We start from the raw sequence: 26654 nt of genomic DNA, 5'->3' as shown, positions 1-26654 counted from the left end.
TACATAGTTTCTCTGGGATGACTAAATTTTCACAATCATCCAGAGTGGATAATACCTCCTTAAGCAAAATGCGGAGATGTTCCAATTTAAATTTAAATGTAATCACATCAGATTCAGCCTGCTGAGAAATGTTCCCTAAATCAGTAATTTCTCCCTCAGACAAAACCTCCCTGGCCCCCTCAGATTGGGTTAGGGGCCCTTCAGAGATATGAATATCAGCGTCGTCATGCTCTTCAGTAACTAAAACAGAGCAGCCACGCTTACGCTGACAAGGGTTCATTTTGGCTAAAATGTTTTTGACAGAATTATCCATTACAGCCGTTAATTGTTGCATAGTAAGGAGAATTGGCGCGCTAGATGTACTAGGGGCCTCCTGAGTGGGCAAGACTCGTGTAGACGAAGGAGGGAATGATGCAGTACCATGCTTACTCCCCTCACTTGAGGAATCATCTTGGGCATCATTGTCATTATCACATAAATCACATTTATTTAAATGAATAGGAATTCTGGCTTCCCCACATTCAGAACACAGTCTATCTGGTAGTTCAGACATGTTAAACAGGCATAAACTTGATCAGAAAGTACAAAAAACGTTTTAAAATAAAACCGTTACTGTCACTTTAAATTTTAAACTGAACACACTTTATTACTGCAATTGCGAAAAAACATGAAGGAATTGTTCAAAATTCACCAAATTTTCACCACAGCGTCTTAAAGCCTTGAAAATATTGCACACCAATTTTGGAAGCTTTAACCCTTAAAATAACGGAACCGGAGCCGTTTTAAGCTTTAAACCCCTTTACAGTCCCTGGTATCTGCTTTGCTGAGACCCAACCAAACCCAAAGGGGAATACGATACCAAATGACGCCTTCAGAAGTCTTTTATAAGTATCAGAGCTCCTCTCACATGCGACTGCATGCCATGCCTCTCAAAAACAAGTGCGCAACACCGGCGCGAAAATGAGACTCTGCCTATGCTTTGGGAAAGCCCCTAAAGAATAAGGTGTCTAAAACAGTGCCTGCCGATATTATTAAATCAAAATACCCAGAATAAATGATTCCTCAAGGCTAAATAAGTGTTAATATCAATCGATTTAGCCCAAAAAAAGTCTACAGTTTAAATAAGCCCTTGTGAAGCCCTTATTTACAATCGTAATAAACATGGCTTACCGGATCCCATAGGGAAAATGACAGCTTCCAGCATTACATCGTCTTGTTAGAATGTGTCATACCTCAAGCAGCAAGAGACTGCAAACTGTTCCCCCAACTGAAGTTAATTGCTCTCAACAGTCCTGTGTGGAACAGCCATGGATTTTAGTTACGGTTGCTAAAATCATTTTCCTCATACAAACAGAATTCTTCATCTCTTTTCTGTTTCTGAGTAAATAGTACGTACCAGCACTATTTGAAAATAACAAACTCTTGATTGAATAATGAAAAACTACAGTTAAACACTAAAAAACTCTAAGCCATCTCCGTGGAGATGTTGCCTGTACAACGGCAAAGAGAATGACTGGGGTAGGCGGAGCCTAGGAGGGATCATGTGACCAGCTTTGCTGGGCTCTTTGCCATTTCCTGTTGGGGAAGAGAATATCCCACAAGTAAGGATGACGCCGTGGACCGGACACACCTATGTTGGAGAAATAGCCTCAGAAGAAGCAAAAGTATCAAACTTGTAAAATTTAGTAAAAGTGTGCAGTGAAGACCAAGTCGCTGCCTTACATATCTGATCAACAGAAGCCTCGTTCTTGAAGGCCCATGTGGAAGCCACAGCCCTAGTGGAATGAGCTGTGATTCTTTCAGGAGGCTGCCGTCCGGCAGTCTCATAAGCCAATCTGATGATGCTTTTAATCCAAAAAGAGAGAGAGGTAGAAGTTGCTTTTTGACCTCTCCTTTTACCAGAATAAACAACAAACAAGGAAGATGTTTGTCTAAAATCCTTAGTAGCATCTAAATAGAATTTTAGAGCACGAACAACATCCAAATTGTGCAACAAACGTTCCTTCTTTGAAACCGGATTCGGACACAAAGAAGGCACGACTATCTCCTGGTTAATGTTTTTGTTAGAAACAAGTTTCGGAAGGAAACCAGGTTTAGTACGTAAAACCACCTTATCTGCATGGAACACCAGATAAGGAGGAGAACACTGCAGAGCAGATAATTCTGAAACTCTTCTAGCAGAAGAAATTGCAACCAAAAACAAAACTTTCCAAGATAATAACTTAATATCAACGGAATGTAAGGGTTCAAACGGAACCCCCTGAAGAACTGAAAGAACTAAATTGAGACTCCAAGGAGGAGTCAAAGGTTTGTAAACAGGCTTGATTCTAACCAGAGCCTGAACAAAGGCTTGAACATCTGGCACAGCTGCCAGCTTTTTGTGAAGTAACACAGACAAGGCAGAAATCTGTCCCTTCAAGGAACTAGCGGATAATCCTTTCTCCAAACCTTCTTGAAGAAAGGATAGAATCTTAGGAATTTTTACCTTGTCCCAAGGGAAGCCTTTAGATTCACACCAACAGATATATTTTTTCCATATTTTGTGGTAAATTTTTCTAGTTACAGGCTTTCTGGCCTGAACAAGAGTATCAATGACAGAATCTGAGAACCCTCGCTTTGATAAGATCAAGCGTTCAATCTCCAAGCAGTCAGTTGGAGTGAGACCAGATTCGGATGTTCGAACGGACCTTGAACAAGAAGGTCTCGTCTCAAAGGTAGCTTCCATGGTGGAGCCGATGACATATTCACCAGGTCTGCATACCAAGTCCTGCGTGGCCACGCAGGAGCTATCAAGATCACCGATGTCCTCTCCTGATTGATCCTGGCTACCAGCCTGGGGATGAGAGGAAACGGCGGGAATACATAAGCTAGTTTGAAGGTCCAAGGTGCTACTAGTGCATCTACTAGAGTCGCCTTGGGATCCCTGGATCTGGACCCGTAGCAAGGAACCTTGAAGTTCTGACGAGAGGCCATCAGATCCATGTCTGGAATGCCCCACAATTGAGTAATTTGGGCAAAGATTTCCGGATGGAGTTCCCACTCCCCCGGATGAAATGTCTGACGACTCAGAAAATCCGCTTCCCAATTTTCCACTCCTGGGATGTGGATTGCAGACAAGTGGCAGGAGTGAGTCTCCGCCCATTGAATGATTTTGGTCACTTCTTCCATCGCCAGGGAACTCCTTGTTCCCCCCTGATGGTTGATGTACGCAACAGTCGTCATGTTGTCTGATTGAAACCGTATGAACTTGGCCTTTGCTAGCTGAGGCCAAGCCTTGAGAGCATTGAATATCGCTCTCAGTTCCAGAATATTTATCGGAAGAAGAGATTCTTCCCGAGACCAAAGACCCTGAGCTTTCAGGGGTCCCCAGACCGCGCCCCATCCCACCAGACTGGCGTCGGTCGTGACAATGACCCACTCTGGTCTGCGGAAGCTCATCCCCTGTGACAGGTTGTCCAGGGACAGCCACCAACGGAGTGAATCTCTGGTCCTCTGATCTACTTGTATCGTCGGAGACAAGTCTGTATAGTCCCCATTCCACTGACTGAGCATGCACAGTTGTAATGGTCTTAGATGAATTTGCGCAAAAGGAACTATGTCCATTGCCGCTACCATCAAACCTATTACTTCCATGCACTGCGCTATGGAAGGAAGAGGAACAGAATGAAGTATTTGACAAGAGTCTAGAAGTTTTGATTTTCTGGCCTCTGTCAGAAAAATCCTCATTTCTAAGGAGTCTATTATTGTTCCCAAGAAGGGAACCCTTGTTGACGGAGATAGAGAACTTTTTTCTACGTTCACTTTCCACCCGTGAGATCTGAGAAAGGCCAGGACAATGTCCGTGTGAGCCTTTGCTTGAGGAAGGGACGACGCTTGAATCAGAATGTCGTCCAAGGAAGGTACTACTGCAATGCCCCTTGGTCTTAGCACCGCTAGAAGGGACCCTAGTACCTTTGTGAAAATCCTTGGAGCAGTGGCTAATCCAAACGGAAGTGCCACAAACTGGTAATGCTTGTCCAGGAATGCGAACCTTAGGAACCGATGATGTTCCTTGTGGATAGGAATATGTAGATACGCATCCTTTAAATCCACCGTGGTCATGAATTGACCTTCCTGGATGGAAGGAAGAATTGTTCGAATAGTTTCCATTTTGAACGATGGAACCTTGAGAAACTTGTTTAGGATCTTGAGATCTAAGATTGGTCTGAATGTTCCCTCTTTTTTGGGAACTACGAACAGATTGGAGTAGAACCCCATCCCTTGTTCTCCTAATGGAACAGGATGAATCACTCCCATTTTTAACAGGTCTTCTACACAATGTAAGAATGCCTGTTTTTTTATGTGGTCTGAAGACAATTGAGACCTGTGGAACCTCCCCCTTGGGGGAAGCCCCTTGAATTCCAGAAGATAACCTTGGGAGACTATTTCTAGTGCCCAAGGATCCAGAACATCTCTTGCCCAAGCCTGAGCGAAGAGAGAGAGTCTGCCCCCCACCAGATCCGGTCCCGGATCGGGGGCCAACATCTCATGCTGTCTTGGTAGCAGTGGCAGGTTTCTTGGCCTGCTTTCCTTTGTTCCAGCCTTGCATTGGTCTCCAGGCTGGCTTGGCTTGAGAAGTATTACCCTCTTGCTTAGAGGACGTAGCACTTGGGGCTGGTCCGTTTCTGCGAAAGGGACGAAAATTAGGTTTATTTTTGGCCTTGAAAGACCTATCCTGAGGAAGGGCGCGGCCCTTGCCCCCAGTGATATCAGAGATAATCTCTTTCAAGTCAGGGCCAAACAGCGTTTTCCCCTTGAAAGGAATGTTAAGCAATTTGTTCTTGGAAGACGCATCCGCTGACCAAGATTTTAACCAAAGCGCTCTGCGCGCCACAATAGCAAAACCAGAATTTTTCGCCGCTAACCTAGCCAATTGCAAAGTGGCGTCTAGGGTGAAAGAATTAGCCAATTTGAGAGCATGAATTCTGTCCATAATCTCCTCATAAGAAGAAGAATTATTATTGAGCGCCTTTTCTAGCTCATCGAACCAGAAACACGCTGCTGTAGTGACAGGAACAATGCATGAAATTGGTTGTAGAAGGTAACCTTGCTGAACAAACATCTTTTTAAGCAAACCTTCTAATTTTTTATCCATAGGATCTTTGAAAGCACAACTATCTTCTATGGGTATAGTGGTGCGTTTGTTTAGAGTAGAAACCGCCCCCTCGACCTTAGGGACTGTCTGCCATAAGTCCTTTCTGGGGTCGACCATAGGAAACAATTTTTTAAATATGGGGGGAGGGACGAAAGGTATACCGGGCCTTTCCCATTCTTTATTTACAATGTCCGCCACCCGCTTGGGTATAGGAAAAGCTTCGGGGGGCCCCGGGACCTCTAGGAACTTGTCCATTTTACATAGTTTCTCTGGAATGACCAAATTCTCACAATCATCCAGAGTGGATAACACCTCCTTAAGCAGAGCGCGGAGATGTTCCAATTTAAATTTAAATGTAATCACATCAGGTTCAGCTTGTTGAGAAATTTTCCCTGAATCTGAAATTTCTCCCTCAGACAAAACCTCCCTGGCCCCCTCAGACTGGTGTAGGGGCCCTTCAGAACCAATATTATCAGCGTCCTCATGCTCTTCAGTATTTTCTAAAACAGAGCAGTCGCGCTTTCGCTGATAAGTAGGCATTTTGGCTAAAATGTTTTTGATAGAATTATCCATTACAGCCGTTAATTGTTGCATAGTAAGGAGTATTGGCGCGCTAGATGTACTAGGGGCCTCCTGTGTGGGCAAGACTGGTGTAGACGAAGGAGGGGATGATGCAGTACCATGCTTACTCCCCTCACTTGAGGAATCATCTTGGGCATCATTTTCTCTAAATTTTGTGTCACATAAATCACATCTATTTAAATGAGAAGGAACCTTGGCTTCCCCACATTCAGAACACAGTCTATCTGGTAGTTCAGACATGTTAAACAGGCAAAAACTTGATAACAAAGTACAAAAAACGTTTTAAAATAAACCGTTACTGTCACTTTAAATTTTAAACTGAACACACTTTATTACTGCAATTGCGAAAAAGTATGAAGGAATTGTTCAAATTTCACCACAGTGTCTTAAAGCCTTAAAAGTATTGCACACCAAATTTGGAAGCTTTAACCCTTAAAATAACGGAACCAGATAAAATTAAGCCTTCAATCTCCAAGCAGTCAGCTTCAGAGAAACTAGATTTGGGTGAAGGAAGGGTCCTTGAATTAGAAGGTCCTTCCTCAACAGAAGTCTCCAAGGTGGAAGAGACGACATGTCCACCAGATCTGCATACCAAATCCTGTGAGGCCAAGCCGGTGCAATGAGGATCACCGAGACCCTCTCCTGCTTGACTCGAGAAATGACCCGAGGAAGAAGAGCAACGGAGGAAAAAGGTATGCTAGATTGAAGGTCCAAGGTACCGCCAGGGCATATCAGTACCGCCTGAGGGTCCCTTGACCTCGACCCGTACCTCGGGAGCTTGCCATTCTGTCAAGATGCCATGAGAGCTAACTCCGGCTGACCCCACTTGAGAATCAGGCTGGAGAACACTTCCGGATGGAGTTCCCACTCCCCCTGGATGAAAGGTCTGCTTGCTCAGGAAGTCCGCCTCCCAGTTGTCCACCCCTGGAATGTGGATTGCCGACAGACAGCAAGAATAGGCTTCCGCCCACTGAATTATTTTGGTCACCTCTGTTATCACTAAGGAACTCCTCGCTCCTCCCTGATGATTGATGTAAGCCACTGAAGTTATATTATCCGACTGGAACCTGATAAACTGGACCGAGGCTAACTGGGGCCAGGCCAGAAGAGCATTGAAGATCACGCTCAGCTCCAGAATGTTTATAGGCAGAACAGACTCTGACTGAGTCCAAACTCCCTAAACCTTTAGGGAGCCCCAGACTGCTCCCCATCCTAGAAGGCTGGCGTCTGTTGTCACAATCACCCAAGATGGTCTGCGAAAGTAGGTTCCCTGGGAGAAATGATCCAGAGACAACCACCATTGAAGAGAATCCCTTGTCTCCTGCTCGCGTAGTATTCAAGGAGACAAGTCCGCATAATCTCCGTTCCATTGCCTGAGCATGTTTAACTGCAGAGGTCTGAGGTGGAACCGAGCAAACGGGATGATGTCCATTGCCGCCACCATCAGACCGATTACCTCCATGCACTGAGCCACTGATGACCGAGGCGTGGACTGAAGAGCTAGACAAGTATCGAAAATCTTTGATTTCCTGACTTCTGTCAGAAAAATCTTCATTGATAGGGAATCTATTATTGTTCCTAAGAAAGATACCCTTGTGTTTGGAACAAAGGAGCTCTTCCCAAATTTACCTTTCAACCATGAGATCGCAGGAAGGAGAACAAAATTTCCGTGTGTGAGCTTGCTTGTTGTAGGGATGGCGCCTGGTCCAGGATGTCGTCCAGAAAGGGCGCCACTGCAATGCCCCGTAAACGAAGCACCGCCAACAGCAAACCCAGAACCTTTGAGAAAATTCTGGGAGCTGTGGCAAGACCGAAGGGAAGAGCCACAAATTGGAAGTGTTTGTCTAGAAATGCAAACCTTAGAAACTTGTGATGATCCTTGTGAAAAGGAACATGCAAGTACATGTCCTTTAAATCCACTGTTGTCATGAATTGACCATTTTGGACCAAAGGAAGAATGGAATCAATAGTTTCCATCTTGAAGGACGGTACTCTGAGGAATTTGTTTAGACTCTTGAGGTCCAAAATTGATCTGAAGGTTTCCTCCTTTTTGGGAACCACAAACAGATTGGAATAAAATCCCCAACTCTGTTCCTGTAAACGGAACAGGAACTATGACTCCCAGGTCAGAGAGGTCTCTTACACAGTGTAAGAACGCCTCTCTTTTTGTCTGGTCTACAGATAATCTTGAAAGCATAAACCTGCCTCTGGGAGGAAAACTTTTGAACTCTAGTTTATATCCATGGGACACTATATCTACAGCCCAGGGATCCGGAACATCCCGAGCCCAAGCCTGAGCAAAGAAGGAAAGTCTGCCCCCTACAAGATCCGGTCCCGGATCGGGGGCAGACCCTTCATGCTGTCTTTGATTCAATAGCAGGCTTCTTGGATTATTTCCCCTTATTCCAAGATTGATTGGGTCTCCATGATGGTTTAGACTGTTCCTGCTTGGAAGAGGAAGAGAAATAATTTCCCTTGAAATTTCGAAAGGAACGAAAATTACTCTGACATCCCTTCTGTTTGTTTCTCTTATCCTGCGGGAGAACATGACCCTTACCTCCCGTAATATCAGAAATTATTTCCGTCAAGCCGGTTCAAACAAGGTCTTCCCCTTGTAAGGAATCGCTAAAAGCTTAGAGATTACATCCGCAGACCAAGGCTTTAACCATAAGGCTCTGCGAGCTAGAACAGAGAAACCTGAAATCTTTGCTCCCAGCTTGATAACTTGAAGGGAAGCATCCGTAATAAAGGAATTAGCCAATTTAAGAGCTTTTATCCTATCCTGGATCTCATCCAGGGGAGTGTCTATCCTAATAGCATCAGACATCGCATCAAACCAATATGCTGCCGCACTGGTGACGGTAGCAATGCCCACAGCTGGCTGCCACTGTAAACCCTGGTGTACATACATCTTTTTGAGTAACCCTTTTAGTTTTTTGTCCATAGGATCTTTAAAAGCACAACTATCCTCTATGGGTATAGTAGTTCTCTTAGCCAGAGTGGAAACCGCTCCTTCCACCTTGGGGACTGTTTGCCAAGCATCCTTGACAGAGTTGGCTATGGGGAACATCTTTTTAAATATAGGAGATGGAGAAAAAGGGATACCCGGTCTCTCCCACTCCTTAGTAATGATCTCAGAAGGTCGGTCTGGAACCGGAAAAACATCTACCGAGGAAGGGACCTCAAAATATTTGTTAAGCTTACTGGATTTCTTCTCTTATGTCTTCTGCAGTTTCAGAGTCGTTGTCGTCCAATGTAGCTAAAACCTCCTTAAGTAGTAAACGGAGGTGCTCTAGCTTAAACCTGAAGGATACCACTTCAGTATCAGTAAGAGGGATTACACTGTCAGAATCTGAAATTTTACCTTCAGATGCTACTATGGTATCCTCCTCAGGCTTCTGGGAGGGAGCATCCGCAATAGCAAGAACCCGCGTCAGAAACCTCGCCTACTGAATGTCTGATTTTCCTCTTACGCTTTCCCTGCAACATTGGAAAAGCAGACAAGGCATCTGAAACTGCAGAAGACATAAGAGAAGCGATGTCTTGTAAAGTAACCCCAGCAGGCGTTATAGAGGAAGCGCAGGGCACTGCATGTGAGGGCGGTAACATTTGCGACGCTTGAGGAGAAAGCTGCGGCATATATTGAGCATTGGCATTAGACTCCTGAACAGCATCCTCTTTTGAAAATGATGGTTCAGCAAAAAGTCTATCCCTATAAAGTCCTCTCAATACATGAGGAACAGCAAGGGATTGATGGTTCCACATTGGCATCAAAACATAAAAAACAAGTGACAGCTTGCAAGGACTCTTGGTCCATCTTAACTCACAATTGTTAACAAAAATAAATAATTTTTAAGCAATTTTAGAACTGAACAAATAAACGTTACTGTCTCTTTAAATGTTAAAAAACTAACCTTTTTCCTTTCTAACGTATGTAAATACAGAAATAGAAAATAGCCCTGCAGATCACCTCTACACCTTAGCAGTACTTTGCTGAGGTGCCTACCTGTCTGAAGAAATCGAACCTCACTGCTTAGGCAGGAACCGTTCCCCCAACCGAACCGGAACTCTGCAGACACTAGTTGGCACGCATCAAAATCCCCAGAGATGCGCAGCTGAATATGCTAACAAGCACTTCTTCCGACTAGATGCGCAGTATAAAACGTTAACAAGCTTCTTCTTCAGACTAACAGGAATAGGAAGTAAGAAAGGGCGCAAAATGCTTTCCCCTAGTACCGCTCATCGTGGGCAACCCCAAATCCAGTCATCTCCCAGTCGTGCATATTATTAAAAGGCCGGGAGATGAGAACCACCATAAGCCTATGCAATTTACATCCAGCCCCAGTGCCTGCGCTGTTACTGTCATAAATAAAGTGTCCCATATCCCATTAGTCTCTTTATTGTCCTTTGTTGAATCAAGTGCCTAACATTTTCTGAGTCCTATCCCCCAGATAATAAGTCAGCATTTACCTCCTCATCTGCCCGACAGTAAGGCAGCTTCCAGGTTTAAGAGGTCCTCTCGCTCCCATGGACCTGTGACAAAAAGGAAAAAAAGACTAAGTAAGATCCCTCAGTTTTTCAGAGTCAGGGCAGCATTAGTATGGGAGGCGCAGTGAGAATTATGTCCCACAAGTTCTTATCGCTCTAAAGCCACCACTGCTCTACTGAAGAGACTGATATGGACTACGGCTACACCCCAGGACAAAAGCAGCACAATCCTGTACTACTTTAAAAATAATAAACTATTGATTGAAGATCTTTTTCTAACACCTAATTTACCACCTCCTTGCACTTAACGTAGGCAAAGAGAATGACTGGGTTGGGAGGGAAGGAGGTGATATTTAACAGCTTTGCTGTGGTGCTCTTTGCCGCCTCCTTGCGCTCTGGCCACCACTAAAAGAGCTCCCAATGCCCTTTGTAAAAATAATTGGGACAGTAGCTAGTCCAAAGGGAAGAGCTATGAACTGGTAAATGATTGTCCAGAAAGGCAAACTGAAGGAACTGAAAATGATTCTTGTGGAAAGGAATGTGCAGGTATACGTCCTTCAAATCTATAGTGGTCATGAATTGACCCGCCTGGACTAACGGAAGGATTGATCTTATAGTCTCCATCTTGAAGCAGGGGACTCAGAAATTTGTTGAGACACTAAGTCTAGAATGGGGCGAAATGTTCCCTCTTTCTTGTAAACTACAAATAGATTTGAATAAAACCCTTGTCCCCTTTCAGAGGAAGGAAATGGGACAATCACTCCCATGGATGCTAGAAGTCCTACGCATTTCAAAAAGGCTGCCCTCTTTTCTGGTTTTGAATGAATTTGCCCCTTGGGGGGCGAGATAGAAAGCCTATCCTGTACCCCTGGGAGATCACATCCAGGACCCAGGGATCCTGGACATTCCAAAACGAGTCTGCCCCATACTCTATCCCATCCCGGAAGGCTTGTTCTTCTTATTTAAAGATTGATTCGGTTCCCAGGTACTTTTTGGTTGGTCCGCTTTAGAAGAGGCTGCGAAAGGGACGAAAATTGCCCAATTGGCATCCTTTAGATCTGGATTTCTTGTCCTGGGGAAGGAAGGCATCCTTCCCTCGTCACTGTGGATATACTCGAGTCCAGACCTGGTCTTAATAAGGTCTTTCCCTTAAAGGTCAAGGAAAGGAGTCTAGACTTAGACATGTCCCCAGACCACGATTTCAACCAGAGAGCTCTCTTGGAGAGGACTGCCAAGCCAGAATATTTAGGATTAAGGCAGATGATCTGCATTATCGCATCACAAATTAAAGGAATTGGCCGTCTAAAGGGCTTTAATTTGATCCAGAATATCTTCTAGCAGAGTTTCTACTAGAATCATATCCGATAAGTAGTCGCACCAAAAGGTGGCTGCTCCAGCAACCTCCGCAATACCCGCTGCAGGTTGAAATAGTAGACCCATTTGATTAAACATCCTCCTCAACTTTCTATCTATGGGTCTCTGAAGGAGTTGCTATCCTCTAAGGGAATAGCTGTCCGTTTAGCCAGAGTGGAAATAGCGTGGTCCACCTTGGGAATAGAACTCCACAACTCCAGATGAGTCTGGGACTAGGAACATCTTCTTGAAATTTGGTAAACCATGTCTAACTTAGGAATCTTTGGCTTTTCAGATGACGTAGTCTTAGGAACATCCAGAGTAGAGTAGACAGTCATTACAATACCTTGATTGCACAAATTTAAAAAATTTCATAGAAAAGAGGCAGTGATAGGAATAGGAACCAATATACATATATGGGAAATGTAATAAAAATTGTGTATAGGATAACACAGATGTAAGAGATACATCGAAATAGACACAAACAACTTCCGGTTTGAGAAAAAAAAAAAAAAAACGGGCAAATTTTGGCGCAAAAATCAAATTAAGGTGATTGGTCACCTTTAGGTATATAAGGAGCACAAACACCAGACCATACTAGTCTTGAAAAGGGCCCAATACAGGGCCGAAACGCGTTGACAACTTATGGTGAGCTTCTTTTCAATTATTTAAACTTGTTTGAAACATTACTGTGCTATGTTATTGTTTTTAACTTACAGGAATTGAGGATTTATTACCCAAAGAGTGAAATTGGACCACTCAGGATATTCATCAAACTAATCCTAATCAAGGTATTAATTGAGACACTTTCACACATCACTTCACCTAGGACAACAACACCCAGTTTTTGATCACACATGGGACTGTAATTACTTTTTCAGCATCATACCCAATTGGTATTATTTTTATTTTTATTATCATTTTTTAATTTTCTCATTTTTTTCACACACACTCTTACATTTTTGCACAGATTCTTTCACATACCAACCACACCATTGTTTTAGGTTGTACACATCACATACACTTATTGGTTATTTTCTTTGTATAGAATTGGTTACACACATCCTTTTCACTCAACTTGTCACACTTTTTGTTTTACACAATTTGGTCAGTGGCCACCTTTTTTCTTTGATATATTTTTTTCACACTATTTTTCAGAATAGTATTATTATTTTTTCATCTTTTGGACTCTACCACCCTCCAGGTGTCACCCAATCAATCCACTCTGATGAACTATTCCTCTACAAAGCAGCATTAATTGATTCTCATCTATGTGTTACTATTGCCAATAATCTTTGATATAAGGTCTAAACAACCTTTTATATATATATATATATATATATATATATATATATATATATATATATATATATATATATATATATTGTACTGTACTATATATCTAGTTTAATTATTTGCTTTTATTATTATATTGCTTTTATATTGTTTGATACATTGTTTGATATAGTGTTTTTATACTTAGCTTGGATCCAAGCAATCTTTGTGAACAATAAATGTGATTATATCCATATATTTTATTAAGATTTTATCTGGTACATCATACCCATATGTTAGCTTAAAGTGAATGTAAATTTTGATGCTAAAGTGCCCGGTTTTTAAAACTTTGATTAAAAACAGGGGCACTTTAATTCATCAATATTTTCATTTCACTCCTGTTGTGAAAATAAACTTACTTTTTAATCTTCACAGCAGCTCCAGCTTCCTCCACCTGTTTCAAAGCCTCTTCCTGGGTCTAAAATGAGGTATCTGGCTTCCTCCAATCACAGCAGTGAATCAGACACTGAATCCCCCGGGGGGGAATCTGTGATTGGAGGATGACCTATCAATCATTTCTGACATCAGAAATGGCTTGTGAGACCGGAGGAAGCAGCAGCTGCTGTGAAGATTAAAAGGTAAGTTTTTTGTCACAACAGGAGTGAAATGTAAATTTTGATGAATTAAAGTGCCCCTGTTTTTAATCAAAGTTTTAAAAACCGGGCACTTAAACATCAAAATTTACATTCACTTTAAATCCTTTTCCTAATCATACATTAGGCGCTCCTTTAGCATATATCTAATTCTGTTATCCTTAATTTTGGGATAAGCCTTAGCCTATAGGAGCTTAGGATTTATCCTAAGTCTAGCGCTGTAAGATATCCATATTTCTCCACTGCATATATGCATTTATTCAAAGATCTCAAGGTCTCATCCTTCATTTAAAAAGGAGTGATTATCTTTACTCTCTTTATTGTGACAAATAAGCGTTCGCTGTAAATAAGTTTGTGCACCACTCTAAGCAATCATTTTGTAGTATGTAACTGGTTCATGCAACACTGTACAGCACATTTAAGTTACATACTTTTTCTTTCAGCCTAACTAGGAGGTGTAAGACAAGCACAAGTTTTACCGCAAAATCAAAAAAATAATACATGTATATTGCAATGTTATTAATTTGTATAATGTTTAATGTCCTGTTAAACTGATTGGTGGAGTCTTGCATCTGATCTAAGTTATCATATTTTGAGTACCCTACTTATAAAAGTGACATTAAACACTAAATACATGTACTAAGCATAGTATTTAGGTTATTACCCACCTCTAGCTTTTACTGCATTCCAGTGCTGACCACATGTGCAGTCCGCAGCTCTCCTTCATATACTGGCAGTGCAGTTCAAAATAATGGCACACATAATGGAAGGGGGTGCATGAGCTGTATTTAGTGTTTAATGCCCCTTTAAAGAAATATAATGGAGACATGCATCTGATCTTAAGGCAATCACTGAATCTCCTTAAAGGGATATATCATTTGGCAGTATGCTAGGGCTGTACAAATCCAGCATACTACTGTAAAGCAGTATTTTATTTTCTGGGTCTATTTTATTAAAAAAAAAAAAAAAAAGGTATTGCAGACTTTTTGTTAACTCACTTTGCCATGTTGCACATTGTATTATATTATGCCAGACATAGCGGGGGGAAACGTTTCTGCCACAACAGACCAGACTGCATATACTGCAGTGAAACTTACAAATCAACAAAATGTAAAAATGAAAATATATGTAAGCGCTCAACTGTTTAAGGTGGCATAAACTAAAAGACAGACTCCTTAAAGGTACATAAAACCCATTTTTTTCTTTCATGATTCAGATAGAGAATACAATTTTAAACAAATTTTCAAACAAAATGTGTGGTCTATCTGAAACAGCAAAGGAAAAGTTTGAGTTTCATGTCCCTTTAATCTTCTCATAGTCTCAGCCACCTGTGGATTTGCTCTGATGTAAATGTGGGAACTTATTATAGGTGGTGTGAGAAGTCTGCAAAGCACAATAGGTAGCCAGTTTACCTCTTAATAGCCTTGGCATTACAGTCCCTGCGGCCCATGCACTCCAGGGTTGCTGCATAGGAGCTGATATTTGGCTTCACCCCCGCCTCCTCCAACATACTGAAGACCTGCCCTATATAAGACAAAGAGCCCTAAAAGAAAAACAACAACAACATTGCACCATAAAAAATATTAAAGACCCATGCATCTAAAAGCTTAGTCATTGTGCTCCTTATCCTCACCTGTTTGGCAAAGCCTTTAATTAGCAAGTTGTACATAGCTGTGGAGAGCAGGCTGCGTCGTGCTATGCTTTGGTGATAATAACTCAGACAGTTAAGGGCTTTATCCAAGTGTCCCAAAAATATGCAGGTCTCCATAAAACAAAGGATATTCAGCTGAATGCCACCATAACGGTTACCCTCTTTGTCCTGTAGTGTTGTTTCCCTGGTGACGCTCTTATACATGTTAGATTTTGTCTTCAGCATCTCCTTCTCTCCAGTGCCCTCTGCAGGTGGTGTGACAGACGGTTTCAGTTTAGAGTGACATCTTTTAAATTTTATCTCAAAGTTGCTTTTACACTCTAAAGTCTGTAGATGCTTCCGTTTAGTACGTAAGTTATTCTTATCCAGCCGACCTTGTCTCAGATGCATTGTTTTCTGTTCAGATATTAGTTTTTCCATCCAACGCTTTGGAGTTTGGGGAGCATGTTTCAAGTCTCCCTTTTCTTCTTCCTTGTGAATGGGAGAGAGGGACTTTGTACTCTGTGAAGGTGTAGCATTCCTACCCTCCGACACAGAAAGGGCTTCTTCAGCTTGCAACTGCTCGACCCGGGTCTCTAAAACTAAAAAAGAAAAGACAAATTCTGAACCCATAGTATTCTTAGGAAACCCATAGAATTTGTTTTAGTTAACTAAGATGAAACATATTGCCTACATCCATTAACCTGGCACACACTACATTGAACTACCGTATATAGTGAATTAACTATGTAACCCTTGTAAGGTATGCTTTTGCATTTATCTTAAACAGACATGCACAGATGGATTATAGTACAAGTGCAAGAAAAATAATAATAAATCCTGTTAGACTGAATCATGCAGCATCTTTGCCAACTTCAACAATGTAAGACTGTATACTACCCCACTGCAATCCAAACACCCTCTTAGGTTCCTTCCAACAACAAATGTGCTTTACTCTGTACAATTTTCCATATTTGTTAGACTCACTATGTAAAATGCACATTCTGTATTATGTTTTTAAAAAATATTGTTAAAAAAAAAATATATATATCACAAAAATGTATAATCTTGGTATTATTGGTAACTAAAATGTCCCATAGGATCAGGTCTCTCCAGCATAAGAGACCTCAGAACGTACACAAAATTCATAACTGGGGAAAAAAAAAAAACGATAGACCAAAATCAGAAAATAGTTCCCATTTAGCCATTCTGTTAATTTTTCTATTAAAATAAGTAGGGTTCCCACAGTATAAAAAATAAAAGTTTTCTGGTAACAGAATGACTCAACAGGCACGGAAATTAAGATATTGCAGCAGCTTGTGAAAGTAAATTAAATTCATGGGGCAGAACAGAATATGAAAAATGAAGCTGTATGTAAAAGTTGTTTAGTCTTCAAATTTGATTATAAAAAAGGTTTTGTACTTTGATAACTAGATACTTCCTCTAAAAACATGGTGATTTTCCCTTTTCTCTTTTTATTTGTAAACAGACATACCAGAGTGGATAAAAAGAAATGATTTTTTTTTTTTAAAAAAATATTTTTTTTTTAAATTTAACCCCTTAGTGACCACAGCACTTCTCAATTTTCTTACCGTTTTGGACTAAGGCTATTTTTACATTTCTGAGGTGTTTGTGTTTAGCTGTAATTTTGCTCTTACTCATTTACTGTACCCACACATATTATATACAATTTTTTCGCTATTAAATGGACTTTCTAAAGATACCATTATTCTCCTCATATCTTATAATTTACTATAAAAAAATATAAAATATGATGAAAAAAATGGGGGGAAAACATAAATTATGCTTACCTGATAATGTCCTTTTCTTCTGATGGAAAGAGTCCACAGCTGCATTCATTACTTTTGGGAAATAAGAACCTGGCCACCAGGAGGAGGCAAAGACACCCCAGCCAAAGGCTTAAATGCTCCTCCCACTCCCCTCATCCCCCAGTCATTCTGCCAAGGAACAGTAGAAGAAATATCAGGGTGAAAGGTGCCATATGCAATATAAGGACGCCCCACATAAAATTATGGGTGGGGAGCTGTGGACTCTTTCAGAAGAAAAGGAAATTATCAGGTAAGCATAATTTATGAGTCCACAGCTGCATTCATTACTTTTGGGAAAACAATACCCAAGCTATAGAGGACACTGAATGCCAAGACGGGAGGGTACAATAGGCGGCCCATACTGCGGGCACCAGGCCTGAACCTCTACCCAATAAAAAAAACAAACAAAAAAAACACTTTGTCCGAAGTAGAGAAAATCTTAAGAGGAAAAGCCCCAGTGACACTGACTTGCACTAAGTCCAGAAGCCAAACTAGAGACCACAAACGGACTCGACTGAGCCAACAGTCCTCCAGGAGACACTGTCGCCCAACAAACGGTCCCCCACCGCTCATCTCCACAAATGAAGGAGACAACAGCCGAAACCCCCAAGGAGACAAGGCAAAGGAGAACCCAGGACACCGAAAGGTCCCCCAAGACAAAAAAGGAACACCTCCACGAGTGAGCCCAGCTCACAAAGACCCAAAGGGGCCCAAATAGGGAAAGGAGGCCTCGCCTATACCATATACCAAGCGAAACCCGGGATAAGACCGGGCACAGAGACAGAACAGACGTCTCCCCAATATCCAGCAAGCACGGATGCAACAGAAGAGGCAAAGTCCTCCCAGTGTCGGGCCATAGAATACCAAGGTATGAGACCATGAAAAAAGTGTGTAATACACCCAGGTGAAAAACCCCAAGTTTGAGAACAGAGTCCACAACAGGCCGACACAGACGATACCTGCAAGGAAGAAGAAGCAGTCAAGCAAGAAACAGACCGCAAAGCAACCTCCTTAGAGAGGACACGTTCCAGGCAACCTAAGTTGCCGGACCTACACACAGGTCCCTGAAAAGGGGAAACAAAAACCTCAAATCGAGGCCCCCCAAGAAGGAGAGTATACTCTCAGAACCTGAACGAAGAGTAAACCCTCTTCTATCAACGGAGCAAGTTGAAAGGAAAATCTATACCCTAGCAGACTAAGCTAACAGGATGGACTCAACAAGCTCACACATCCAGAGGAGACTGTCCAAACGCAGGTCCTTAGACCGCTCGGCCATTTTGACCTACAGACGTCAGCTGGACCAACCCAGCCTCCGGGATCCAAGACAAGGAAACAAAAGAATCCCAAAACAGATACAGGAACGAGCATAAGGATAGCACAGCCATCCCCACAGAGCACAAGTACAACTCAACTCTGAAACAGACAACAAGGCTATAGACCTAAGGATCTATCAAAAGAAAGGCCCAACAAGCCTGCTTGGAGCCAGCAAGACCTCAGGGGGAATCAATCACACCTTTCCGCCTCCCATCCAGGAGAAGCCCCAAGCAAGGACTCAGTCTCCATAGGGAAGAGAATATCCCCTAAAGAAAAGGGATGATCCCGGAAGGGCAACAACTGTCCTCAAGGCCTAAATGCACCGGCAAATGGCAAGTGAAATTCCCAACACAGATGTCCTAGAAAAGGACCCCCCTACAAGTAGCTTGCCAAGCAGAGGCACAGCCAACCCATTCGCCTGCAGAGCAGGGAATCCACGGGAACACTGGCAAACTGACCAGGGGAATGTAACCCTAAGGCGCACCAGAAATTGGACATCCAGCGCCAGCAGCTGGGTATGAACCAACCACCCTTGAGACTCAAGCCCCACGGCTAACCAACAGATGACATGATTCACTCTGTGGCAAAGAGTAAAAAATACTCCGAAAACCTGGCCAACCACGACCAGGTGAGGTAGATGGAGCAAGGACATAGCCCAAGTTCCCATTACCATGGAATACCTCGACCAGCCCTGAGTTCCAAGATTCCAAAACCACCCAAGACTGGGTCAGTAAAAAGGCTCAGTAAAAAGGCCAAGCAGAGCATCAACAACCGGAAGTCTCAGGGAGAAAAAACAGGTCCGGGGACCTAATAGTTCAGGCAAACCTTACCCTAGAACTAAACACCCCAACCGGCCAAAAAGCCAGACACAAGGGTATGGATGCATATCCAGAGAATACGGATAGCAAGAAGAACTCGAAAGCTCTGACCAAAGGGAGGAACCACTCCTAGCTAAAGTCCAATGCTCCAAGAAGCAAGGCTAGAAGTCGTATGAAGATACTTCTAAGAGCCTCAAGACAGCCAAGGGATACCTTGATGTCCAAAAAAAAAAATCCTACTACCAGGACTAGTCTCCCTAACAGCTCCACACAAGCAGAGGACAAAAGGAAGAGAAGGCACTAAGCCTACCCAGCTCCGGAAAACCCTGAGCTAAACAAAAGTCCCCGCAGGGAACAACCATCACCTGGAAGCACAGATCCCTGAAAGGAGATCCACTCACCCGGAGGCAATGGAAGACGACCCAAAGGCCTCTTATAACTCAGTCAAGTGTAAGAGCTGCAACTAGATATACTAGAAAACAGCTACGCGTACACCCGCAAGGTGTCAAGGACTGCAACAGGTTTCAAACTGCAACCTTCCGTATGCTAGACAGCTATGCTGTACAAGCTGTTGGATCAAGCCCAAAAGGACACATCCAGACTCCAGAGGCCAAAAAAATGAAGGCCAAACCGCTCAATAGTGGTAAGGGGCATTAAGCCCTCCCACCCTCCACCACATGGGGGAGGAAACTAAGTTCTGATGAAATCAGACGTCGGATAGAGTGACGCAGCGGAAAAACTCCCCTGCCTGGTCATCTATGACTGAAGGCTATAAGGACTGAAACAATCCTTCCCACCTTACGGACCCACAGGTCCTCTCGAATCTTTAGTTGAACGTGAAAAACAATAACCTGCGCACTTCTACCGAACCAGCCGAGAAGAACAGCACCACGTGTCTGAACAGCCACAAAACCGAACGAACCCGACAGGACCAGCCTGCACCTAGGGTCCCAACCAGCAAGCTGCATAAATTATCCTTCGTAGGGGAAAAAACATAAAACATTCATTTGTAACAGATGACTAACATGTCCAACAACTTCCAAAGAAGTAATAGAGTATCAATCCCAGAAGGTTCCCGAAGGAAACAAACACAAAAGACATCCCTTCGGATATAAAAAAATATAAGGCAACCCGAAGGTTAACGCCCAAAAGACACAGGCCTACACACAGGACCAGCCAAACGGAGCCCTATCTCACAAAACTGGGAAAGATCTCAACAAATGACAATCAGGAGATTACTTCATCCCCACATGTCTAATGAGGTGCACCATTTGAATTATCCGACCGAAATTCATCGTATCTGGTAACGATAGGGTCATTCAATAACTGAAAAACATGTCTGAGCAGCACCCGAAGGCGCATAATCCTGTAACGGAAGGCACAACATTTAGGGACAGATACCTCAGCGGGGAACTGTAGAGGACCTCCCCAAGGCGGAAGGCACGGGACAATAAGGCACAAGCACATTCTCAAAGAAACGTCTGGACTCTGCAGACGAACAATCGCCAACATTATGTGGAAGCGAAAACGTGCTGCAACCTCCGGGGGAAACACGCCACCCCGCATGGAGGAAAAATAAACTGGGTTAACCGCATGTGCAGAAGTATGATTTGGTAGGGAACTCGCCTCTGAGGACAGGACCCCCAGAGGCGGATGGCTCACCAGTCCCTTGATTCCCCGAGCCAGAGGAACCAGGCGCTCTGAAATGGCATACGAAAGAAAACTGGTTGGCAGGCGTCAACGAGGCCACTCCGGATTTATCACCGGACACAGAATCTGAAATCAAAAACATAAAATTATGCTTACCTGAGAGGCGGAGCTTGCCACGATACTGAGTGGTCACGCTTTATAGGAGCTCTGTAGACCAAGTTATTTTACTTTAATTATTACACTTTTCTCATTTTATTTTTACCCACAACTCTTTCCTAACACTCAGAGGAAATTAGCCTAGTCTTTACTGGGTCAGGACTGCCTATCGGACGAGCCACCCAGCATAATTCTGTTGAGAATTTTTGGCTGCGCCATCATCTGCAGCGCTGTCGGCGCTGAACTTCCGGACCCGTTTAGGTGTACAGTGTGAGGTGTACAGTGTGAGGCAGCTTGGGTAAAAGCTCTTTACTGTTTGAGCCGTAACCTCACCCGGTCTCCTGTCTACTACTGAACCCTGCTCAGTACCGCATCTACAGCTACGGAGGAGAGCCGCTATCTATTCACAATTACAAGGAGGAAGTAACCGCATCAACCCACACACAGTGCAGCCTGAGCAGTACGGCCTCCGCAAACAGACACGCCATCCTCAGCTGGAGCCTGCACTTACGCCACGCTGATTAACAGCCTGCTTCAGCTCACCTTATTCAGTGGGAGACTTGGCCATCTCTGCCTTTTCACGCACCGGAGCTCACTCGGCAGAGACACTAAAGAATCAACACTGCTTCAGCCCTCAGGGTAAGACTCTGATCCTTGTTATAAACATAGAAGGGAGACTTTCCTTATTCTATTCAAACTACCCACGTGCAGACCAACACTTATTGCTCTAAGCTCCATTTCACCGGGTCCCCAGCAAACTCTGTGAGCAAGTTGGCACAGGGCACTCCCCTAGCATATTACTGTTACCAGAGGACCTAGAAGCCTGCTTAATACCTCTAAGGCTACAACCCCACGTGGGAATTTTACCACACACAAAACCAAGTCTCTTGAAAGTAGCAGAGGACATACTCAGTCAGACCTGCATTATCTCTATATATACCCCCCATCTCATCCCTCCATTGCTCTCTGTGAACTACACAAAGCATTGCCAGGCATCAAAGCCCCTTTGACACACACAGAGACTAGTTCTTGCTGTATATCACGCTTCAAGCGACAGTTGGGGCTCAGTGACTGTTAAAATTTTCTTGTACAAGTACTACTTGGAATATTTATTTTTCAGAAGTGACCCTCTGTAAACTTCCTCATTTGTCCCATTTTGATACGCTGAGTGTGAATTTCTCTTCTCTTTCTACTGAAATCTCTAATTGTCCTCTCTCCCCCCCCTTTCCCGTTGGTACACTCTGCCCACGGGTCATATCCCATAACACCTTTTTCCTCACTCGCTTGGAAGAAAGCACTCCCCTGGGGAGAGAGGAGACCTGTAAAAAAAGCATCCCTGGAACAACACTCAATAGTAATAAGGCGATTTTGTAAAGAGGACTCAACAGAAATTCCAAGACCTACCCCAGAGTAAATTCTGAATTCCTAGTCAATAGCCTCTCTTCATGCTAGGCTAGACCCTACCCCTGGGGGGTGTCGGGCACACATCCTTTGCTCTTCTCTTTGACATTGAAGCACTTTATCATACGCAATTTGGGAACATCTTTAACATACTAGTAAATCTTGATAAGATGGCCCATTCGCAGAGAAAGAAACAGAAACATGGTGACCTACCAAAAATGACCCTGTCAGATCATTTCACTAGCAAAAATTCATATGATCAAGACCTGTCAGACGAAGATTCAAGAGATTCAATTAAGTCAACCAAAGAGCCACCTAGAGCCTTATCTCACGCCACAGAGAGAACAACTCACTCCTCCACATCTATCCTCGAATCCATCAAGGAACTTTCAAGCAAAATGGACTCACATTATTCGTCACTGAAACATGAACTCAAGACGTCGGTCTGAGTTGAAGCGAGATATAGCGTTACTGGGAGAGAGAACAGAATCACTGGAAAAAAAGCAGGAAGATTTACATGTAGATCATTCCAACCTGTTAACCTATGCTCAGTCACTAGCTGAAATGATTTCCGGATTAGAAACCAAGTTAGCCGACCAAGAGGATAGATCACGTCGGAACAACCTCAGAATCAGAGGTGTCCCCGAGGACATCAGCCCGACTGAACTTCCCAACCATCTGCAAACCCTTTTTACAGAACTCCTGGGCTCCACTTCATCACAGGAAAACCTGATAGACAGGGCTCATAGAGCTCTTAGGCCGAGAGGCGCCCCCTCAGGATCAGCAAGAGATGTAATTGTACGTCTACATTACTTCACGTTCAAAGAAAAAGTCCTCAGGGCATCATTCCAAAATAAAAACCTAAAAGACCCGTTTCAGGAAATACAGATTTATCCAGACCTTTCCTCCCACACCCTATCCAGGAGACGACTTTTTCATCAGATCACCCAATGCCTTCATAATAATAACATTAAGTACAGGTGGGGGTTTCCTGTCCGTCTATTCTTCCAATATAATGATGCCTCTCACACCATCACAACCTTAGAACCCTGAAACTCCTCCCACCCGATAATCAACCTTCCACCATCCATGAACACCCTAAGAAGCTCAACATTGCCGCGCCGGCTTGGCGCCCAGCACAGACATCTTTCAACTTTCAGTCCTCTAGGAGCACTACTTCGCCTACACCACCGTAGGACTCTTGTTTGAAAGAGAGATTTTGACTTCTGTGATTTTACAGTCTGATGCCGCTGGTCACTCGGCAACCGGACTCTGATAGAAGTTGGTCTGGCAATGGAGAAATACCCAGCAGTACACATCCTACACTTCCTATTGCTGAGCTCCACTGGTCTCCCGTTCAACAGACGAATCTTTTTCCCCCCATTAAGCTCTTGTTTGCCTTTGCCCCTATTAAAGGCAGCGCCTTTTGTGTGCTGCTACAGTTTGACTTCTGAGGACTCTCAGTTTCCAGGGACTTTAAGAAGATGGTTGGGTAATGTAAAGCATATTTGTTGTCTTTAGATGCTTACTGCTTAGCTTTCCTGCCTAAATGTTTATTATACTCTAGGTTACACTGTACTGTTTTTGGTTTTCAATTTATGTCATTTTCAATGGTACTAATTGATGCTTATTCCCTCACTTAGAGTAGTTTCCTAGCTACATCCTAGAGCCCACTTTAGGTAAACTCCCATATATACTCTGCAGCATACTTGCATACAACACTCTTCCTCTCAGTGTGGGGAGACAACTATATGTATAATAAAGTTTATTTCCTCTCCTAACCTACTTGCCAGCTCCACTCACCATCCTTCACTGAAGATAACTTTAAAAACTTACTTTACAGATACCTCTAGACGACAGAGTACTCTTAAACCCTACTTTCAAAATATTCATACCTAATTTCACATGCCCCCCTTTGTTGATATAGCACTGAGATATGTAGGTAGAGTATGGCAAGTTAGATTGCACTTACCTCTTCATCTACTGGTCCTAGTTACCTGAGGCATCTAGGTGCGGCGTTCCTAGCAGCGTCTGCGGACTCAGCGAGACAACCGGAAGTGACGCCGGTATCAGTATAGTCCTTCCATAGAGAGCCAACGGAGTGCCGTAGCAGTGGCGAAACCCAGCCACTTTGTAGATGAAGGAAAAAGAAAAAGATGCAGGCACTGCTGTGGGTAACTTAAAAACAATAAGTCTTTATTTGAAAAGCCATAAAAAATAAACAGCTACAACCGCTGTACAGGCAAGAGCAAAAGGTACAAAAAACGACAGAGGCAAGGCAGGGTAGAAAAATAGACAGAAAATTGTCTGACTAGTTTCGAGTGCAGACTGCACTCTTATTCATAGACATACCGAGAGAGGGCTAGGCCTGCCTTTTAAAGGGAAAACAGTTAACTGAAAATTCAGCTGATGTCCATTACTGAAAATTAGGACATATACTTCGGTTAACCCCTCAAAGACAAGTTACGCCTAATCTCTGTGTGAAAGATTAAAAACAATGAACAAAATTCTCAGATTATTGTTGTTATATCTAACAGTGTTACACACTATATCAGTTAGTGTTTTAACGGGGGAGACATATATTAGAGGTAGTTGGCATTTTATGTACTATATCCTAAATGCCATTTAAAAATTATTATTATTATTCTTCTATTCCTGTAAAATAACACAACTATGTAAACTGAACAGTAGTTTTATATGCCTAGTGTCATATATATTAAAATTAAGGCAAGATTGTTATTGTACAGGATAGAGAGACAAAAAGTAACTATTCTACTCTAGATTGTCAAGTAATGAGGGAAACCCAAAATAACAGTTATACTTAACAAATGGTTACTTAAATATTAAATACACAGTGTTTGATAACTAAGCTAAGTAAAAATCCTGTTATCAATTTTAGGATTATGTTATATTGTCAACATGAACTTGAAAATATGTGCTAGACTGGTAATGACCTATATGTTAGATATATTGAATATAATAAAATATACAATTCATATATAGCCTAAAGAATTATAAAATAATTCTAAGTATAGAAAAGAAAAAAAGGAGTAAATATAATTTTGGAAAGAATTGGATATTAAGGAAGTCGATAGACTATACTTAGTATTTCTTATTTTTTATTTTTTATTTTTTGTTGCTTTAATTATCGATGAAAAAATTGATATCGCATTCACGATTCATTCCTTTGGGAAAGCGTGTTTGTAATTTAAGCATCCAGAAGAGTTCTTTTCTTTCTAGGGACTTAAATTTATTGCCTCCTCTGATGGATAGATTTACAATGTCAATTATTTTAATAGTGATATTAGCCTCATTAGAAAAGTGTAAGCTGTTAAAGTGGTTAGCTACAGCAGAGTCTTTGTTATAATTTTTAATATCTCTGACATGTTCATTGTAACGTTTTCTAACTTCTCTAGAAGTCTGACCTGTATACTGTAATTTACAGATATTGCATGTTAGGAGATATACCACAAAAGTGGTGCTACACTTGGCATAGAAGTCTATATTATATTCTGTCCCTGTACTGGTGCTAGTGTAAGTGTTCCCTTCTTGAATATGTGAACACATGTTGCAGTTACGACTGCCACATTTATAATTTCCTTTTTGTGTCAGCCAATTATGTTCCTTTATTTTATTTCTAGTGACTAAGCTAGGTGATATAGCCTGTCCTAGGGTTTTTGATCTTTTGGGGACATATTTGATATTGTTGATAAGGGGTCTGAGAATATCATCACCTGAGAGTATGTGTGCATGTTTTTGCATAATTTTTACAATATCATTGTACTGTTTGGAGTATGCTGTGGTGAACACAATTGCTTCTTTAAATTGGGATTCTTTCTTTTTTACCTTATGTTTTTGTATGTCAGTATCTGTGTTGTATTTTCTAATTTCCTTCCTACATTTTTCTAGACTATTGACATTGTATCCTCTACTTGTAAGTCTCTTCTTCAGCTCAAGTGATTGTGTATCATAGATATCATCTGATTTAGTATTTCTGCGTAGCCTAATGAATTGACTACGTGGAATGGACTTTATAAGATGTGTTGGGTGTTGTGACGTTGCATAAAGTATCGTGTTGCCTGCAGACTCCTTACGATAGGTACTAGTGACAATACAGTTTTCAACTATCTCCAATGTTAGGTCTAAGTAATTGACTTTTTTTGTATTATATATTCCTGTAAATCGTAAATTAAATGGATTAGAGTTAGTGTATTCTAAGAAGTTGTTAAATTCTATATCATTTAAAGGTTTTTTGACAATAAACAACAGATCGTCAATATAACGTGTATATATTAGAATGCTCTCAAGCCATGGATTTAGGGTATTATAAATGTGAGATAGTTCCCACCAAGAGACAAATAAATTTGCAAA

The 26654-nt window shown here is 42.2% G+C and overlaps 1 protein-coding gene across 1 annotated transcript in view; it reads right to left on the bottom strand.

Moving 5' to 3' along the window:
• Positions 1-26654, bottom strand: part of POLRMT (RNA polymerase mitochondrial) — a 367345-nt gene that overhangs the window by 267271 nt on the left and 73420 nt on the right. Inside the window, exons 3-4 of the mRNA XM_053702843.1 lie at positions 15119-15717; positions 14898-15028 (exon numbers count right to left, since the gene is read on the bottom strand). Of these exons, the coding sequence (XP_053558818.1) occupies positions 14898-15028; positions 15119-15717 (730 nt within the window). The remainder of the gene's footprint in view (positions 1-14897; positions 15029-15118; positions 15718-26654) is intronic.

The sequence above is a fragment of the Bombina bombina genome, chromosome 2 (genome assembly GCF_027579735.1).
Source record: "Bombina bombina isolate aBomBom1 chromosome 2, aBomBom1.pri, whole genome shotgun sequence".
Lineage (NCBI taxonomy): Eukaryota > Metazoa > Chordata > Amphibia > Anura > Bombinatoridae > Bombina > Bombina bombina.
The sequence above is the reverse complement of the archived record's forward strand: the minus strand, read 5'-3'. Positions and strand labels throughout refer to the sequence as shown.